This window comes from Naumovozyma castellii, chromosome 9 (assembly GCF_000237345.1).
Source record: "Naumovozyma castellii chromosome 9, complete genome".
In the NCBI taxonomy this organism is placed as follows: Eukaryota; Fungi; Ascomycota; class Saccharomycetes; order Saccharomycetales; family Saccharomycetaceae; genus Naumovozyma; species Naumovozyma castellii.
The window spans coordinates 446,553-459,189 of record NC_016499.1 but is presented as its reverse complement, the minus strand read 5'-3'; the positions used below and the strand labels follow the sequence as shown (position 1 = coordinate 459,189).

The following is a 12,637-nucleotide window of genomic DNA, read 5'->3' as shown; positions in this document are numbered from 1 at the left end:
TACGGAGTGTTCCAATTTTTTTGTTATGTTATATTTGTGCGGTTTATAGTATATTAGCGGGATTCTAGAAGCCCCGATAAAGAGTAGGCTATTGAAAAGAGCAAAGGGAAAATGTAAGCACTCTTGGGGCTTTTTCTGCAATGAAAAGGAATAGATTAAACCGATCTTACGTTTCAAGTTCAAGCAGGAAGAGCGTATTGTCTTGTTTCTTCCTGGTATGTGAAACAAAGTTCCTTTCTAAACTAACATCCTGAACTATTGTTTTCCCAGTGTCACTTGTCCCCAGAATATTATCGTCAGAGTGGTTTATTTCAAGGTGAATTGTATATTGTATATATTAAAACTATTATAAGATTTCTTTTTTTTCAAACGCGGAGTATTTCACTGACCGATTTGGCGCTATTTAGTTTCGTCGATCCTTGATCTTGTGCACCAATTTCCCCCAAACAGTTTACTCATCACTCTTGTTAAAAGAGAACCTCAAGAGTGTCTCTGAAGTTATCTTATCTGTGGCGGTTTTACAAAAGTCTTTGAGGGAACCTGAGTGCTTTTTTAAGAGTTAAAACAGGGTTGAATAATATGAAGCTTACACCGATAATATTAAATTCTGAAAATGTTAGTGGTATAACAGGTTGTATCTCGATATCGTGTTGGATTGTCGTCTTCGTCCCTCAAATATATGAAAATTTTACAAGGAAGTCATCTGATGGATTATCATTGTTGTTCATTATTTTGTGGTTATTAGGAGATATTTTTAATTTGGTAGGGGCGATGATGCAACACTTACTGACTACTATGATTATACTGGCTGCATACTACACTCTCGCAGATATTATACTTTGGATCCAATGTATTTGGTATTCAGGTAATGGAAAAATGGTCGATGAAGCTACATCTGTGGAATCCGTATATGAAACAGACCCACTTCTACAAAGTAGACGAGATGTCATAACGTATATCCCCGATAATGGTGATTCTGAGGTATATATTACAACCATACCGGCAAAAGAAGTAAGGAAAACTAACATGAGTCTGAATAATCTACTTATCGTTTTTACAGTGATTTTTGCCGGGTTTATTTCCTGGTACATACCATATTGTTCAAGAATCCCAGTTGAGAAAACCCCCGATTTACGTATGAACTGGTTGGCTCAGGTCTTTGGTTATTTAGGTGCAGTATTATATTTAGGATCAAGAATTCCACAGATTATATTGAATTTTAAGAGGAGATCCTGTGAAGGTGTTTCATTTTTATTCTTTTTATTTGCATGTTTGGGGAATATCATGTTCATTACATCTGTCTTGGTGGTTTCATTAGATCCAGAGTACTTACTAGTTAACTTTTCCTGGTTATTGGGTAGTGCAGGGACTTTGTTTCTTGATCTGGTCATATTTAGTCAATTCTTTCTATATGGTGACAAGCAACACTCGCACACATCCGCGATTATGAGAAAGTCCAAACTGAGAGATGAAGAAGATTTTTACTCTGAATGTTCTAGTAATAATCGATGAGATGAGGTGTAAAAACCATTATTTATTTAGTTTCCATACCTATATATTCTTTTAAAGGCATACGATTTCATTTTGTTTCTTACGGCGTGAGCGGCATCAAATGGTTGGTATTTTCTATTATTTTCAGGAACGCCAAGATTTATACAAGGACACAAAATATAGTTGACGGTAAATACGAACTTCAAGCGCTCTCAATTTTATCAATTACTTTTTGTTACTACTTGCACCGAGAGCTGAATATAAAATATAAATTCATAACAAAACGAAGGGTGGCAAAAATGACAAGATTAAAACCTTCGGACGAAGGTGACCAACTAGATCCAGATTATGACATTCCAGATATTTTTCTATCTCCAAATGAACAATCACCTGGTGGAATTTCCTTTCTCAATGAATATTTAGATGAAGATGTTCATGAGAAAGATCTTGCTACTCAATCCATTAAAAAAGCCAGACCTATGTCACGAAATTGGTTTTTCAAATCGTTTTTAACAAAACCTGATGTTATCGAGGGACCTATGACAACTACGGAATCATTCTCCGAAGAGGTTGATAATACGAGAGACAGCAATCTTACTCCAAAGAAAAGTTTTAAGTCTCATTTTACTCATGAGAATAACTCCCCAGAAAAACCTCATTTTTGGAAATCCTGGAGGAAAAGTTCTCCTTCTAAAGAAGTTCAAGATGGACGTACAATAAATGCTAGATCAAGCTCAAGTAGGAAAATTATAGAAAAATTAACTTCAGTATTGTCAGACCCAAAAGAGAAAAGTGATTTCAAAGAAGGTAGTACGACAGAAAATAGTGATTCGAGTTCTTTTGAAAGAGCAGAGACAATAAGAAGTAATCTCAAAGAAGTCTTGGAAGGAGAAAATAAAAACGAAGTTCTAGAATCACCCATAAAAGAGGGCTCCGAGTTTGAAAATAGTTCTCAGGCAACACCACAAAGTTCTGAATCTACATTTGATTCTAACGACGCCGAAAACAATGAGATATCTCCATTGACACCGGAAGATGAAGCCATAATTAAGGGACCATATAAACTAGTGTTTGATCCGCCGGACCAATATTTACCTACTCTGACAATTCCAACTGATGCAACCAAATTGGACAAGAATTCGAAGACCCTTAAAAATATTATAGAAATTTGCAAGTTACTTATTGTAGACGCAGACACTCAAAAATTAGAAAAGAACCTATTAAGTATGACTCTGACACAAATTGGAGAAGAACTACTGGAAATATTTAAAGAAAAATTGAAAAAGTATGAGTTGAGTAATGAAAGTGTGAGGAGATACGAAGATGAGAATATATTATTAAGAAACAAACTAGATAGAAGCGAGAGCTTCAACAAGGATTTGACTGCTCAGTTAGAAACATTAAACAAGGTAAATTCAAGTTATAAAGCAAGGGTAAAGGAACTAGAGGCAAGCTTAGTTAAGAAAATTGGTGTAACTCAGCATTTAACTCCATTGGATAGAGAAACCAAAAAAATACTAGAGAAGGAAGATATCGGGACTGATTTTTCAAAAACCACTGTTACTCAAATGGAACATAATCAAAATAATGACTTACAAGAAAGGTTTACTAAACTGAAGAGGGACAATAATACTCTAGAGGAAATCAAGGTTAATACTGAAAAAAAAAATAGATCACTGAAGAAAAAACAAGTAATACTAAAGTGCTACAAAGATCAATCACAAAGGTTCTTATTTTCTATGGCTTCAACTTTTAATGGGTTTTTGCCAGAGGCAGTTTTAAACCACTTTTCTAGTGCCCTGAAGAAATTGTATGATTCTGATTTTCTTCTTCATGAAAAACAGGAAATAAGTGATTCCCAAGTAAAAAATATGACCGATATAATAAGCACTTTCTATTATAAAGATGTTGAAGGTTTGTTCCTTGGTGAACTTGTCAGAGCCATAACTTTTCAAACCAGATCTAATACTTTTTTGACCATGCAATTATCAAATCTACGAAAGGAAAATTTTTCTCAAGCCAAATATATTGACACAATTTCAAGAAAAAGACCATCAGAAAATGAAGGAAAAACATCTAGTGAAGGCTTGGAAGTGAAAACACTTAATGAAGACGATCAACCAGAAACTGTTTCATTGAAAGACTCTCCTAACCAAGATATCTCCCTTCTAGAATATTGATCATGTGTTACTAAACCAAATCTCCACTGCTATTTTTCTACTGCTCCACAATGGGTTCTATCACACTACGTATGCTAACTGCAATGGTTATATAAATGATAAATATATGAATACGAAATAATAGAATATCGCTCAACATTTGTGCGGTGTTTTCTGAGCGCGCCACAGTTTTCCGGGGGTGTTATCTCCTCTTATCTCCTCCTAACTCCTCCTAACACCGCCGGTCGGTCTTTTTCATAAAGGGGTACTTTCTTTGCCTGTGGATTATTTCATCATATGTCAATACGTCGTGAATCATTGACATATTTAAACAACAGCTAGTGGTCCAGGGATGAGTCTTGACTTCTGTAGTTTTCTCTGTCTCCAACAAGCAAGGCAATTGTAAAATCAAAAAGGTAAAATGTCTCATCCAAGAAACACTGAAATATACTTTAACTTGAACAACGGCGGTAGAATTCCTGCCATTGGTTTGGGTACCGCATCTCCTAAAGGAAGGTACCCAGAAACTAAAAAAGCTGTAAAGGCAGCAATTAGGGCCGGTTACAGACAGATTGATACTGCCTGGTATTACAAGACAGAACCATATATTGGGGAAGCTTTGAAGGAGCTATTTAGAGATGGCGAGATTAAAAGAGAAGATTTGTTCATTACTACAAAGGTTTGGCCTTGTTATTGGGATGATCCATCGACTTCTATTAATGAATCTTTGAAATCATTGGGTATTGATTATGTCGATATGGTTTTGCAACATTGGCCGCTTTGTTATAAGAAAACTTACGATGAAAACGGTACAATTATCGGGAAACCACTAGATAAAGATGGGAAAGTTATCTTTGCGGAAGGTGCTGATTGGATTACAACTTACCAATTAATGGAGAAAATTTATTTGGATCCAAAGGATACCCGTGTGAGAGCCATTGGTGTCTCTAATTATCCTATTGAATATCTAGAAAGAGTTATAAAGGAATGTAAAGTGACGCCCGTCATCAATCAAGTGGAACTACATCCTCATTTGCCTCAATTGGAACTGAATGATTTTTGTCATAAGAACGGTATCTTGTTAACAGCTTACTCCCCATTGGGATCGGGTGGGGCTCCAAATACAAAGATTCCTTTAGTTCAGGAATACGCCAAGAAACATGAGGTTGCTCCTGCCGATATTTTGACTTCATACCATGTGAGGAAGGGTAATGTTGTCATTCCAAGATCGTTAAATCCAGAAAGAGTGGCATCAAATATCTATTTTGCTCCTTTAACGAAGAATGAAATGAAAAGTTTGGATGATTTTGGTGTCAACACTCCACATAGATATATTGGGACAGACATGGCTGGTGTTATCCCAGGATTCACTCATGGATGTTGAAAAGGGGAAGGGAATTAATAATGTGTTAATCACATCTCTTCCTTCAATTACATAGTTGTCTTAGAGAAAATTTTATTCTTTTTAATTATATAGAAGAAATTATGGTCTGATATGAAGTAATTGTGCTCTTTTCTGAACAGGTTCATGTTCATATATTGGTAAGAATATTATTAACTCTATTTATGTAAGATTTAGACAATCATGGACGAATCCCAGTTATTATCTCTGAATAGGTTCAGAAATCTAAAGTCACGATCATAAAAGAAGACTATATGATCTAAATAACCATAGCTCCTGTTTCTTTCAACATCACTTTCAACAGGATTGGGTGACGTGAAAGATTGCAATTCTTTTATCATTTCTGGCGTCGCAGGTACGAATACGCCCTCGTTTGTATTAGATTCCTCTAGTATTTCTTTTTTATCTGTCAGTTCCTTTAGACTTTTGGTGACTTCATCTCTGATGTCCCCTGAAACGTCCAGTAAGAGCACCAATAAATCTTCATATGTCTTAATATTAAAATTGTATGTTTTTACAAGTTCTGGATTCTTGGAAACAAAATATGCAATAATCAATTTCAAGTAGAATGTGAAAAATATCATTCCGGTGACCCATTTCATGTTTCTAGACACTAATAATTCATTTCTATCCCCCAACAAGTGTTCATGTGTTCTTTGCAATAAATCAATGAGGTATAATGTCTCCAATTTGTCAGGATCATCTATATTTTTAATAACTTCAAATAATAAGCGGAATATTCCAGATTGAAGATAATACATGATTTCCTTGTAGATGTAGGAATCAAACTCGATAGATCGAAAAAAAGTTAGCATTTCAACACATGTTTTTTTCAATTGGTCTCCATAATCCAATACTAATTTGGGAACATTATGCCTTGTAGATTTTGAAGTTAAACTCTTATTATCTTTTATCACCGCCAACGCATAAGCAGTGACATCAAGTCGCACTTTGAGCAATTGGATATGACAGATAAGGATCTGAGTTCGGAAAATCTTAAATTGTTGGTCGGTATTTTTTTCTGTTGATTGTAATAGTAGTAACGATAAATATTTTTCAAACTTATCAATTTTCATATAGTGGGGTAGATTTGATTCCCAGTCTTTCAAAGATATATCCAGCCCATTAACAATGCTCAACATTTCATCGAAGGGTAATGTTGGTGACTTGTTGGTAGCAAAGCATTTAGACTGTATCTCTGATGTAATGCGAGTCAATTTTGATAACTGATAGGATATTACGTCTGAAATATCCTCGGGTCTATTGGTCATCTGTTTCATAATTTCATTCATATTATCGGTAGTATCTATTGGGAGGGCTAATGTTGGGGCATTTGAAAGGGATTTATTAAACTTCTTTACAAAACTTTTATCAGATATGGAATCCATGTATTCTTCCCTTATTATTGGATTCCTAGAGAGGATAAATGAAAACAAAAGATCCATAGAAACGCAATATTGCCAGATAGATAACGATATTCTGACTAGGTAAGGCTGCATATTCTCATAGTAGGAGTTGTCGTGAAGGCCAATATTGAGAGCAACATCAATTGCTGTGGAAAGTATCGGTAAGGCAAATTCTGCGCTGATATTCTTATACAGGTAATCAATCAATATTAACATCGCCTTTAAAGATGTTAAGTTTGAAGAATTACCACTCATTTTAGAGTCATGATGATATAAAGCCATTGCGTTAAGTAGCGCCTTTGCTTCAAAAATAGCGGCTTCCTCCTTTAGCGGGCAATGATTGTCCTTTCTTAGCCCGTTACATTCATTAGTGGAAACTAATCTAGAACCGACTATCCCATTACACAGAGACACATTTAATAAAAATAATTCCGACATGGTTAATTGATCTTTGTCATTGAAATAACGTTCAGCAATTTCGATTGTATCTTTTAAATTCATATTTAACGATATCGAATGTAAAGACAGAGAATGGCAGTATTCTAACAATCGCATTGTCTTTTCCCTTTCAGGGAGTACAAATAACGATTCGCAAAGCTCATTCTCACTTGTTAAAGAGGAATAATCAATTATTTTTTTCATTTGAAGCATATACCATTTGTAAGATATCTCAAATATACCATTAAGTGGTTGAAAGAATTCATCCTTGGCCATTAATGGGAATAATTTTCCCTTTGCTAAATAAATGGACATTGTGTTGAGAATGTCCGTATTATATTTTTTCTTCCTTGAAAGAGGTAAAAGTTTATTATTGACAAATTGTGTTTTATTTTCTCTAATGTATTCATCAAACGATTCTCTCAATTTAACCATTCTATCCTTGATGATAACAAATTTCCTATCCATTCTACTAACCCTAGAATTGACAAATGCTTCAGACTTTCTTAAAGTATCCAGTTCTTCCAATAGCTTTAAGTACGTGCCCTCTTCATCATCACTATTGCCATTTTCGTCACCGTATTCCCAAACTGCGTTCTGCAAACGTTTTTTTCTTTCCAATTGTAAATGAAACTTAAAAGTGCATTCCACATCATTTTTAGTACAATTAGCACACTTGCCCGTCTGTGCGATAATATCTCCACATTTAACTTTTCTCTTTCTACAATAGTCGCAAGCCTTAAGTACTCTTTTCTTGGATTCCTTGCCCTCTCCATATTGATCAGTCACATTCGTTTCATTATGAGGTGTTCGTTCCAAAGGAAATCGTGGAGTATAAGGATCTACCATGGATGGTAATCCTGCTCCAGCAGCAGGATAGTTCCCCATTGACTCGTCCTGAATTGGTATTGGTGGTGTCCATAAATGCATCCCATTAGGGTTTGCATTCGTGTTAAATTGTGGGGTTGGGTTCCCTGACGCAGGAAAGAAAGTGTTCTGACCTCGATGTTGCTCTCCTCTCATGTGCCTGTGTGTTTGGTTGGTGACTTTCTCGAGTCCTGCTTGATTTCTTGTTGAATGGAGAGCCATATCATGTGTTATAACGTTATGTTGATTACAACTCCGTTAATAATGACTAATTTTCAAGATGGCAGAAAGGTTGTTGTTTCTTTGTTTGTCTACTGGACTATAATAGTGGATAAGTAAGGGCAAGCTGCCATAATGGCAACATGTAAGGGCAAGATAGTTCAATTATGGCAGTCCAATCATCAAGAATGGGTAGGACTGGATACCCTGGATATCCTGGAGGGTATGACCGCATGCATCACCTTGCGTTCTGTTGCAGACTGTCGCTCCCTCTGACTGAACCGGTCACAAACTGGACGTGACGTCCCATTCACTCACCTTCTGGTATTAATGAAGGGAAGAAATGGGATTAGATGAAATAGATATCAGAAAGATGAAGAAATCGTGTTAAAAATGTTGCTGCGACGGAAATAGCAGATCTCCGGTGGCTTATTTCCGCTCTGGTGAAATGCACCCAAATTGTCTCTTGGCAAAAAATAACAATGAGATATACAGAATATATAAAAAAGGACAATACAATACAAGCACACACGAACGTTGGTATTTACAGAGAACCCCATCATATAGCATGAACGTTTTAAGTTATTTCAAGTCGCAGAAACCCGCTACAGAGAACCATAGGCAGTCGGCCGACGAAGCACCTCGAGAAACTATTGACGAGGAAGTTAGACATGAAATTTCAGAATGTATTGACATCGACGATGATGATGCACATTCTGTCTGTTCAGGAGGGTGCCATTCCGCGGATGAGGATATCGTTAGAGGTGAAGAAGTGTTCAAGAAGTTGCAGATCGATAAGGAGACCCCGTTGTTTAATTCATCTAAGACACCCAAGCTCCATTTCGTGGTCCCCACTTCACAAATTGATTGGCAATTTGACGCATGTATGGAGAACGAAAAATCTGTGCAATATAAGATTAACCAATGGTGTCAGGATCATGCGGACGAGTATTTGCAGACCGGTGAGGGTCAAACGTTGACATGTAGTGTCACTTCATTACCAAAGGACATTATGGATATTGAAGTCATGAGAGGAACCAAGAATAACGTTCTTATATTACCCCATTTTATATGGATCAATGATCTCAAGAGTGATGACGTGAAGAACACATTGGATGAATTAGTACCCGTTTTGTTGGATCATAACTTGGATAAGGAAACCCTTCTGAAGCAGAAATCCAATCTATCCCTAGCCAGAGAAAAGGCGTTCGTGTTTATTTGTTCTCATACAACAAGAGATAAGAGGTGTGGAGTTACAGCACCATATTTAAAGAAAACTTTTGAAAAACAGTTACAACCTCATGGATTGTATAGAGATAACTCTGATTTTAGGCCCGATGGTGTGAATGTATGTTTCATTAACCATGTTGGAGGTCATAAATTTGCAGGGAACGTTCAAATATATCTGAAAAACGATCATACACTCATTTGGTTGGGACGTATCACTCCAAAAAATGTACCCACCATTGCAGAAAACGTCCTTATCCCAGAAAAGCCCACTTTACCATTACCTGAAAAGGTGAGGTGTATAAAGAAATATGCAGCATGGTAAATATAACTTCTTGCCTTGGTATACAGATTGTTTTCGTACACCTACATATTTGTAAATAGGTTAACCATCTTAAATAAAGCATAATATATAAAGGAACTCCTTTCTTGTAAGTATCTCTATTTGTCCTTTCCCGGTTTTGCATCTCATAATTGTTTATGAAATTTCAGCATTAAAAGTGGTGAAATACACTTGAAAACAGTAAGGTATAAAATTACAATGGGAACAAGAATATATAGATGGCAATTCGACATTTTAAGAGACGAGAAATCCAACCGCAAGAATCTTCATCTTCATCTTCAGACGGTGATAACAATGATGAACCATTATTAGAAAATAGTGAAGTTGAGCCGACTCTCGATGACAACGAAAGGGAACTAAAGCAAGATGAAAAGTTACAAGATGATAGTAAACCTGTTTTAGCAACTCGAGCTAATAATTTAGTAGCTGCTAGCGCAAGTGTTGAAGAAGAGGAAGAGGAGAGCCAAACAGATGATTCAAGCGCAAATGAAAGTGAAAGTGAAAGTGATGATGATATCCAACTCTTCAGACCTGTGTTTCTTAAACGTTCCAAAGGTGATGATGCCACAACAGAAAAGCAAAGCAAAAAATTGAAGACTGATTTTAATGATGATAATACTGAAATGATGAGACATGCTGCTCTCTTAGACAGAACTGAAAAAGAAAATCAATTGATACAGGAAAGATTGAATTCTCAAAATCAACTCTCCTCAAATTATAGCACAGATCAAGAGATCCTACGAAGGGCAATTGAGTTAAACGATGATGATTCGATTGATCCTGAAAATGAAAGGAAGCTGTGGCTGGAAAGACAAGACCTAAGGAGCCAAAAGCGCAGAGAAATCTTAGTTGCCAAACAAAGAGAACTGGAAGAATATGAAGCAAAGAAGTTGTCAAATAGCAAGAATTTATGAGATTTATTAAAGTTTGAAATGTTCCGATAAAAAGCAAAACAGGATGGCTCACTAGCTATCGATGTATTATAGTAGAGGCATACTCTTTCTAATGGCATGAGTGTGTCACCAACTTCAATGTTTGTTCTTTTTCTTCGATTTAATGAATGAATGAAATTCAAAGTTAAGAGTTCATATTGGTCCAAATTATACCGAGAGCACTGTGTTAGTGCCAGAATAATTACAAGGTAAGATTTCTCTTTTTAACAAGAAACACTTCTGGGAACTAGAATAAACTATTCATACGCATTAATGCATAATTAATATTTTGTAAGTGACACAAGTGTTGATATTAACAAGTTATCTATGTACTTACATTATTAATTCATAACCATATAAATCGATTACATAATCATTGACTTTATATGATTTTTTTGGCGCCATTCATACAATTATTGGCTTACTATTTAATTATATAGAACAGTTTCAATCCCGATTACATCGTATACGATGTCTCTGGTGTCTTTACCGCAAGATTTACCTTCCATATTAAAGAGCTACCTTCCTACCACCAACTCCGACAAAAAATTTGTTACCTTAACATATGCACAGTCTATCGATGCACGGATCTCGAAAGGTCCTGGAATAAGAACGATTATTTCACATCCAGAAACCAAGACAATGACTCATTATTTAAGATATCACCATGATGGTATTTTAATAGGAAGTGGTACTGTTCTTGCTGATGATCCTGGGCTTAATTGTAAATGGGCACCTGATGGTAGTCAAGAAGAAATTCAAGAGCACTCGCCAAGACCAATTATCTTAGATACCAGTGGTAAATGGAAATTTACAGGTTCTAAGATGCATGAATTATTTCTACAGCAACAAGGGAAACCACCAATCATTATTGTAGATAAAATACCCAATGACAAAGAAGAATATGTAGAATATATGCTAGCTACGCGTGATATAGAAACTGGGTCATTGAATTGGTTTTCGTTAACAAAGAAATTACGTGAGGATTATAACATTAATTCAATAATGATTGAAGGTGGTGCAAAAGTAATAAAGCAATTACTGCTGAAGCCTGATTTGGTCAATAGTCTTGTTATTACAATTGGATCAACATTTTTGGGTAAATCTGGTGTTGAGGTAAGTCCCGATGAGTCTGTTGAACTTAGTGACATTAATTGGTGGAAGGGAACTACGGATACAGTTATGTGTGCAAGACTTTCAAAACGATAAAGAAGCAAAAAAAGATTCATCTTATTACATTGAAATTTTTTATTGTACATTGTGTATGGCGTTATGTATAATTAGTTGCTTTCTATTATGTACCCAATAAACATCCATTACTTCTGGATCACATACAGATTCTGTAACTTGCATAACGACCAGAAGTTTCACTCTTTCTAATAATCTTAACAACTTCACCTCTCTTCAACCCTAAATATAATGCAACAGGATCAGCTCTTTGGATTCTTGGTAATTGAGATTCCTTCAATCTGTATCTCTTCAAAAGCTCTCTCTTTTCTTCCTCACTTAATCTAATATGCTTTGGAACTAGTTCATGATGTGTAATGTTAACAACTAAGGAAGCTTCATGGAAAGTTTCAATGGTGGCAGGAGGTATAGATGGAACCAACTTCATTGCACTTGGTGTCACATTGGTTTGAAAGACAAAAATACCAGTTTGGAAATTCTTTTCTTGAATATGTATAACAAAACTCTTCATTGTCTTGACACCAACAGAAGGTTCGTCACAGAACTCAGCCCAAAGAGAACCCATACTTGGGAACTTTGCTATCGATTCTTCAGTTGGATTAGCTTGGAATGACATCATCTTACGTTGTGGTCTGCCCATGGAATCACAATATTTCGTCTTGAAGTCTTCGAGCGATAAATCAACTTCTTCTTGTGTAATAAAATAGCCTCTATCTCTGACCATTTCCTTCACTGTTCTAAAGGTTCTCCATAATCTCGAGATATTTCTTTCGTTTTCTTGATCCATATTTGTAATTACCACGTACACAGGCGGTTATGAGTTAATGCTATTAGACGAGTTCTATCTCAAGTAAACACATCCTTCTTGTGAAAAGTTTTGCTGATAAGTTCATCTCTCATATTAAGCTTACTATTGAAGAAAAAATTTACCATCCCGTGCAACGCGATTCTTGTAAGAGCATAAC

General features: G+C 35.8%; 8 protein-coding genes across 8 annotated transcripts; 6 read left to right on the top strand and 2 right to left on the bottom strand.

The window, feature by feature from the left end:
- Nucleotides 1–579: 579 nt before the first annotated feature.
- On the top strand, nucleotides 580–1,512 carry RTC2 (cationic amino acid transporter; the record flags this gene model as incomplete). Its single annotated transcript, XM_003678206.1, has 1 exon — nucleotides 580–1,512. The coding sequence occupies one exon, from the start codon at nucleotides 580–582 to the stop codon at nucleotides 1,510–1,512; it is 933 nt and encodes a 310-aa protein (XP_003678254.1).
- Nucleotides 1,513–1,790: 278 nt separating this feature from the next.
- On the top strand, nucleotides 1,791–3,671 carry YSW1 (Ysw1p; the record flags this gene model as incomplete). Its single annotated transcript, XM_003678205.1, has 1 exon — nucleotides 1,791–3,671. One exon carries the CDS (start codon nucleotides 1,791–1,793, stop codon nucleotides 3,669–3,671), a length of 1,881 nt encoding a protein of 626 aa, XP_003678253.1.
- Nucleotides 3,672–4,071: 400 nt separating this feature from the next.
- On the top strand, nucleotides 4,072–5,034 carry ARA1 (D-arabinose 1-dehydrogenase (NAD(P)(+)) ARA1; the record flags this gene model as incomplete). The annotated part of the gene is made up of 1 exon (XM_003678204.1): nucleotides 4,072–5,034. The coding sequence occupies one exon, from the start codon at nucleotides 4,072–4,074 to the stop codon at nucleotides 5,032–5,034; it is 963 nt and encodes a 320-aa protein (XP_003678252.1).
- Nucleotides 5,035–5,225: 191 nt separating this feature from the next.
- NCAS0I02410 (Zn(II)2Cys6 transcription factor) lies at nucleotides 5,226–7,985 on the bottom strand (the record flags this gene model as incomplete). Its single annotated transcript, XM_003678203.1, has 1 exon — nucleotides 5,226–7,985. The coding sequence occupies one exon, from the start codon at nucleotides 7,983–7,985 to the stop codon at nucleotides 5,226–5,228; it is 2,760 nt and encodes a 919-aa protein (XP_003678251.1).
- A 445-nt stretch (nucleotides 7,986–8,430) lies between these two features.
- APD1 (Apd1p) lies at nucleotides 8,431–9,534 on the top strand (the record flags this gene model as incomplete). The annotated part of the gene is made up of 1 exon (XM_003678202.1): nucleotides 8,431–9,534. The coding sequence occupies one exon, from the start codon at nucleotides 8,431–8,433 to the stop codon at nucleotides 9,532–9,534; it is 1,104 nt and encodes a 367-aa protein (XP_003678250.1).
- Nucleotides 9,535–9,770: 236 nt separating this feature from the next.
- SPP381 (U4/U6-U5 snRNP complex subunit SPP381) lies at nucleotides 9,771–10,466 on the top strand (the record flags this gene model as incomplete). The annotated part of the gene is made up of 1 exon (XM_003678201.1): nucleotides 9,771–10,466. The coding sequence occupies one exon, from the start codon at nucleotides 9,771–9,773 to the stop codon at nucleotides 10,464–10,466; it is 696 nt and encodes a 231-aa protein (XP_003678249.1).
- Nucleotides 10,467–10,955: 489 nt separating this feature from the next.
- RIB7 (2,5-diamino-6-(ribosylamino)-4(3H)-pyrimidinone 5'-phosphate reductase) lies at nucleotides 10,956–11,693 on the top strand (the record flags this gene model as incomplete). The annotated part of the gene is made up of 1 exon (XM_003678200.1): nucleotides 10,956–11,693. One exon carries the CDS (start codon nucleotides 10,956–10,958, stop codon nucleotides 11,691–11,693), a length of 738 nt encoding a protein of 245 aa, XP_003678248.1.
- A 118-nt stretch (nucleotides 11,694–11,811) lies between these two features.
- On the bottom strand, nucleotides 11,812–12,459 carry RPB5 (DNA-directed RNA polymerase core subunit RPB5; the record flags this gene model as incomplete). The annotated part of the gene is made up of 1 exon (XM_003678199.1): nucleotides 11,812–12,459. One exon carries the CDS (start codon nucleotides 12,457–12,459, stop codon nucleotides 11,812–11,814), a length of 648 nt encoding a protein of 215 aa, XP_003678247.1.
- Between the last annotated feature and the right edge of the window lie 178 nt (nucleotides 12,460–12,637).